Below are 7,509 nucleotides of genomic sequence, written 5' to 3' on the forward strand. Positions count from 1 at the left end.
TATATATATATATATATACTATACACATATATATATATATATATATATATATATATATAATATATATAAAATATAGTGTAGATTCACTCATGTAGAGAACATGGATCAGAGGAACAAAAACTCATTCACAAACTTCTCTTAGGGCGATTGCACGTAACGCGGTACGCGGTACATATACGGAATCTAACTAGGTATTTATACCCAGCAAATAAGAATGGATTAAAATGGATTGAAATTTTTTTCTATCCGAATGCGTATTTTAAATAGTGAATACTTTTTTAGATTTAATTGGAATCAATTGGATTCAATTACATTCAATTAGATGCAATTGGATTGAAAAATTGTCTATTCAAAATTTTAAATCGAACAGTATTCACAATTGTGTTGTTTTGCACAGGAAAAACTAATATTATTTTTAGATTGAAAGGCATAGAAATATGCTCCATGCTCTTATAAGTAAAAATGCATTCAGGATTGAAAAGCATTCATTTTAACCTTTGTGAATCAATATTTCTGAAAATTTGAAATTTTTCATTTCAATCCATTCTCGTTTGTGTAAACATTGCGCAAACCACCAGCAAACCTTGCTCTCTTTTTTTCCCTCCTATTACATGAAGCACAGTAAGTCACATGGGCTAGTGACAAATTAATTTTAATATGAATTTTTTTTAATATATTAACTTATTTCTATGCACATTTCATCAATACTCTTATTTTTTCAATGAATTTATTTAATAATTGCATTTAAATCAATTAATTCTATTAAAAAGTAGTAATGTGAATGTGAATGTGTCACTAGTTCGTGCCGCTTACCGCGGCTTACTTCATATAATAACAGGAAAAAGAAGCAAGCGGCACGGTTTGTGCGGTTTCTATAGTTACCTAGTTAATTACTGTATCGCGTACTGCGTACCGCGCTACATATAATCGCATCCTTACAATGTGTTAATTCTTTGCATAAAACGCTCATCATATGCACGCTCGCTCATACTCGAAGGATCTAGCACGTACAGGCCTGTCTAGTTTAAGCTCCAGAGCCAGAATGCAAAACCATCGTTTGTAATGTAAAAGAATTATGTGTAATCCAGTGAACAAGAATGGATTAAAATAGATTGGAATGGATTCAAATTTTCAGAAATACGGTTTTTAGGAATGTTACAATGAATGCTTTTCAATCTTGAATGCATTTTTTATTCATTTATAGGAATTGCATGAAGCAAATGTCTTTGCCTTTTCAATCCTGAATGTATTTTTATTCATTTATAGGAATTGCATGGAGCATATCTCTACTTTTTAATCTATACTAGCATTAGCATTTACTAATATTAGCATTTATTTATTAGCATTTTCTGTGCATTGTGAATTGCTCAACTCAAAATTCTGAATAGGAAATGCAATTTTTTAATCCAATTAAATAAAAAAATTTTAATTAAAGTTTTTATTTAAAAGTATAAAATTTTTATTTAAAAATGAATCATAAATGTCACTTAATTTATTCAAAATTATGAGTAGGAAATTTTTCGTTTTAATCCAACTAAATTCAAAAAACTTTATAATAACGTAAAAATAATTCAGTTATGTTCTTTATTACTCTTTAATTAGAAATAAAAGAATGATCGATGTTAACTCGCAAATCAAATCGAACACATCCCGAATATTACTCTGATAGTGCGAGATCAGCCAAGCGAGATTAGGTTATTCGACTCTTACTCAATGTCGTCTCATAGTAATGTAAATTGTTTATATTTCATTATATATATGTTAAATCATTATATATGTTGATATTTTTATTGTATCTATATAATTTTGTGCGGTGGATTAGCTGATTATAATTGAAGTACACATTGAAATAAATAACATACTTATCAATTGAAGAAGTGATGTAACAGTAAGTAACGCAGAAGATTCATAATCCAGAGGTCCCAAGTTCAAATCCCACTAAGATGCATTTTTTAATATTAATTTGAAATAGTTAATTTCAAGTATAATTATTATTAAATGTCTTAGGAATAAAATTTGTAAACTTTAAAAATATAAATAAGATTTTTTTTAAATATTAAACTAGTGTCAGCTCGAATCCACTTCATTTCAATTTTTATGAATTTAAAATATGCATTCAAAAAATTTTAATTTATTCCGTTTACTGGGTAAAATTTTAGAAACTGTAAACTGTTGATAAGCTATAAATACATATCAATATTTTACAGTCCCCGAAATTTTATCCATATTGAATTTTTTTGCGTCGATTGCTTTTTGGCTTCAGAGCTCAAATTTGGACAAGACTGAATCTTTTTATTTTACTCTCTTATTTAATTATTTTACATACTGAAGATGGCAATATTTTGACCGAAACATTTATGTTTATTTATATTAAAAATTGATGAAATTTTAAATATATGACTTTCGCTACTGATATCCTGTGTAATTTTTTTGCTCTTTTATTTATAGATTGTATATTTAAGTCACGTTTTGTAAATTTAAAATAATAACATACACTGCTGATTGAATAATACGGATTGAAAAAAAATATAAAATTCCTACAATAGTATGTATAAATTTATGTAATATATATATATAATTCACATTGAATTATTTAAAGCAGTAAAGATTCAGCTTCGACCTTTGCTTTATAAAAAATACACTGAACTAGGCATTGGCGGTTCGAAATAATACTCAAATTAAGTATTAAGCCTCAAGATGGAGGTTTATTTGGAAGTTATACTTAATTTTAGTCAGTCATTTCGGACTGCTAGCGCTTAGTCGGTGTATTTTTTCGTAAGAGTTATAGGCTTAAATATTCTTACTTATTGTGTATTTACCTTACGGTCACTTAATAAATCATTTATTGTTGTTGTGTATACATGCTGCCTGAAAAATGCATTATTGTTTCTATATACTGATTATTGCGAAGAATATTACTAAGGCCTATAGGCTTAGGATATGAAATACAAGAGATTGGAACCGAGTTCGACTCCCGGCCAAGATAATATTTCTTGCAATAAATTTATTTGCAGTTTTTCAGTCCATTAACATCTTTCTAATATAATATCTGATTTAACAAAATTATTAAAATTTGCTTGTAAATTTAATTTAATTTATGATATTATTACAGTAGTGTAATTGCGTTTATAATATAAGTCTGGAAAATTCGATGTGCAGTTCAAATGATTACAAGCATGATATACATGCATATACATATACAGAGTATGTATATAATTCATATTGAATTATTTAAAGCAATAAAGATCTAGCTTCGACTTATCTAAATATTCTTATTTATTGTGTATTCACATTACGGTCTTAATAAATTATTTATTAATCTAAATGTCTTAGAAATAAAATTTGTTATACTTAAATATGAAACAATATAATACAATAAAAATAATAAAGCATCTACAGAAAAGTTTCTTCGATTCAAATAAATGTTTCTTTGCTATATAGTTAAAGAAAATTTTCTTTGATTTAAATATCATTTTTTTTATTTAAACATTATTTTTTGAAATTACTTTTCTTATGTTGGATTATTTTTTAAAATTAAATAAAAAAACTTGTTTGATTTAAAAAAAATTATATTCAAGAAATTTTTTAACCATATAGCAAAGAAATATTTCTTTGAATTAAAAAAAAAACCTTTTTCTAAATAATAAAAATTAAAAATATAAAATAACAGGGTATTTAGAAGTAAACCACAGAACTTGTTGCGTGAAACAAATTATATTTTCTCTCAAGTACTCATACAAAATTGTTCAAATCTCATAACATAACTTATAAATTAGAAATCTTGACATGATTTGACTACGTAATCGAACACCTTCTTCAGAAAAAAACCAAAATTGAAAACATTATAGGTATGGTTTTTTTAGCTAAAGTTCTTCCACATCGGTTTATCTCAAGTAGAACATTAAGTCACGATAACGTCAAAATGACATTAAAATGAATTGGAAATTAAGTTGTTTCCAATGAGAGCTTCATATGACGGTTAGAAAAACCGTGTGGAAAAATTTGGATGTGCGATCGTGGATTAAATATAATCAGTTAGACATAACAGATGCATTCCTGAGTTAAAAAAACAAATAAATCAGTCAGTGTAATAAAAATCTATTTAATAAATTATTGCATCTATAGTCAGAGAATAAAATTAAATATAAATGAATTAAATTAAATATAAAGTGTTTCATATAAAGTGCATTTCAATACTTTAGGAGATAAATCTATATATTAAAATAAGTAAAAAAAACATCATATGAACATATGTCCTACATATCTTAGTTTTCAAGTTATAGATGATTAAGAATCTTTTTTACCAACCTCGGTTAAACTAACCGACGGTTACATGAGGCTTGTTCAGTATACTCGTGTTAATGTAACTGTCAGTTAGCTTAACTGAAATTGGTGAAAAAGACCTCAAGAAAATGTTTGAAATGTCCATCTTATGCATCAACACACGCTACTGTTTACCCTAGCATTGAATTCCGCACTCGTTCAAAAATACCAAGTATTCTTCGAATAATTTCAAATCAATTTAGTATCTTTTCTCGCAGATCATCCACATTGTTTACCAGCGTTGAATACACAATAGATTTTAAATGGCTCCAAAAATAAAAATCTAATTGAAATCAGGAGTTCATGGAGATACATTAAATGTATATCGGCTATTTTTATTATTATATTTTATTATTATATTTTTTTATTATATTTTTTTATAATATGCTTTCAGCATAAATGTACATTACCATTTTGCCGCTTTTAGAACAATATTTAGAACAACTCGCGAGCTTAAGATACCGATTGTTTGAAATTCTGTCCATTTGTATTAAATGATATTGTTTGTAAACATTAAATAATGTCGAGACATGCTAAGCTATACAATAGCTTAGTGTATGTTGACCCACATTTCGAACATTTTCCTTAATCATCCATAACTTGAAAACCTCATTGAAAACTAAGATATGTAGGACATGTTCATATGATGTTTTTTACTTATTTTAGTGTATAGATTTATCTTCTAAAGTGTATTGACATGTATTTATAATAATACATCCTATATAATATGAGTGTTTATCCGTTGTCGTTTACACTTTAATTTAATTTATTATGTTATACTTAATTTAATTTATTTATATTTAATTTTATATTTAATTTGATTATAGATGCAATAATTTATTATGGTAAATGTTCAGTATAGCGTCCTCACCTTCAATTTTCCTGTAATTTTGTAAATTTGTGTTAATTTGTAAATTTCTTTACAAATACATTATCATTTTCTAATTTACCGTCAAAAAAACTTTGAAATTAAATTTAAAAAAAATGAGATTTGTCCGACAATTTTCCTTCTCGGAATATATTTTATACATGAAATATATATGAAAATACATAAAAATACACAGTGAGGGGCGTTATACTGATCATTTACCTTTATTATATACAGTTTATTATATATAATTTTTTTATTATTACACTGATTTACTTTTTTAACTTATTAACGCATCTGTTATGTCTGACTGATTATATTTCGCTGATCGCATAGATTTCTCCACATGATCTTCCAATCGTCATGTGAGCAACTATCATTAGCATTGTTCGTTTTGTCTCTCAGAAGCTACTCGGAATTCGTCGTAACATGAATATCGGATGTCTTATGACGAATGCCGTACGTAGTGTGAATCCTACATTTCAAGTACGCCGGGTTCGTTCGGAGCAATTCCGAGCAGCTCCCGAGACAAAGTGAATAACACTATTATATATTTGATTACTCTGGAAACTTAATCAAAAACCGTTTTTCTTTTGAGAGGATGGAGTCTCATTATGTATTTCAATTTATCGGCTTTTTCTGAAGAGAGCGCTCACGTAACCTAAACATGTAAAAATTTCTAAATTTCTAAATTATGAGGTTTGAACTTTATGATTATATGAACTTATATGAACTTATATGAACTTGAGAGAAAATATAATTTGTTTTATGCAACAAGTCTGCAATTGGCTCTTAAATATACTGTTATTTTTAATCTTTAAAAATATTAATGTTTTTTTTTCGAATATTAAACTAGTATTAGCTCTGATTCAATTCATTTCAATCCATTCTCATTTACTGGAATATTAAATCGATAAGCAATTTAATAACATGATGCTATAATATATATACAGGATGTCTCGAAAGTTTTTGCCAATCGCTTTTGTGTAGATAGAGCGGACTAAGTCGAAAAGTCTTATAGAATTCTAAGAATTTTCTCAGAATTTTTTATCAACTTTTTAATACCGCATTTTTTATTTTTACCAACATGAGAAAATAATATATTAAAAAATTCTGAAAAAATTCTCAGAACTTTATGAGAAGAAAATAAATGATTTTTGTCTCTTGCAGCTTTTCACTTTTGTGACCTTGATCCAAAGTCATACTGAAGTCATCATCGGATCGTAAATTTCAATAAATTTTATGTTCATAAAATTTGAGATTTCTTCACAAGTAGAGAGGATGATGTATTAACCTACAATACGCTATAGATTTTCCAACTTCAAACTTTGATATCACTGCGAGAAAAAATCGTACAGATACAAATCACAATTAATTTTAAAGATAAAACTAGTATTTTAAGATGCCATACGCAGAATTGGCAGAAAAAAATTTCATTGTTAATAATAAATCGATAAATACAATCAAAATCGTCCTTTTTGGGTTATTTAAATCAAATTATCTTAGTAATCTGATGTGATAGACTAATTCTGCGGCCGAATTCGACTTCAATACACAAAATTACATAAGAAACTTTTACTTTCCAGAACGCAGGAACATGCAGACTTGTATAATTTGATGTTAATAAGAATTTATAATTTTAAATAATTTATTGTGAAAAATATTACCTTGACTAAGAATTTGAACCTGGAATTCTTTGCGAGTGTTTTCTCAATTCGATCATCGAGGTTTCGACAATGTTTATTGCAATAATCAATAATTAGTGAAACGTATTTCAAGGAAAATATGATTAAACAATATCCTTTTATTGAAAATAGGATTTCTTTTACTTAATTAGATTTATTCTCATCGCCAATTCCAAATTAGTAAATCCTCAAATAAATAACTGCGCTCCAAGATTTGTACATGGCCACTGTTTGTTACAGAACTTGGACGAGCTGCTGGACCATAATTCAGATTTAAGTGACAAGCTGTGTCAGATAGGAGACAGCATAGTATACAAGTTGGTGCAGTGGACCAAAAGGTTACCGTTTTACCTTGAATTGCCAGTCGAAGTTCACACAAGGTTGCTCACCCACAAATGGCATGAACTTCTTGTGCTGACCACATCTGCCTACCAAGCAATGCACGGTCATCATAGATTGACAAATGTCGCTACTGATGGGACGGGTGCAGACTTTATGCAAGAAGTAATTACAGCTTACATAATTTATGAGCGTATACATTTTATAAATATATATATATATATATATATATATATATATATATATATATATATATTAATTAACTTTACTTACTTACTACTTACTTACTTATTA

The 7,509-nt window shown here is 27.3% G+C and overlaps 1 protein-coding gene across 1 annotated transcript in view; it reads left to right on the forward strand.

Annotated features, from left to right (window-relative positions):
* LOC105624571 (hormone receptor 4) overlaps positions 1 to 7,509 on the forward strand; it is a 165,569-nt gene that overhangs the window by 123,845 nt on the left and 34,215 nt on the right. Inside the window, exon 8 of the mRNA XM_012205929.1 lies at positions 7,117 to 7,380. Coding sequence (XP_012061319.1) covers positions 7,117 to 7,380 — 264 coding nt within the window. The remainder of the gene's footprint in view (positions 1 to 7,116; positions 7,381 to 7,509) is intronic.

This window comes from Atta cephalotes (genome assembly GCF_000143395.1).
Source record: "Atta cephalotes unplaced genomic scaffold scaffold00082, whole genome shotgun sequence".
NCBI classification, from domain to species: domain Eukaryota; kingdom Metazoa; phylum Arthropoda; class Insecta; order Hymenoptera; family Formicidae; genus Atta; species Atta cephalotes.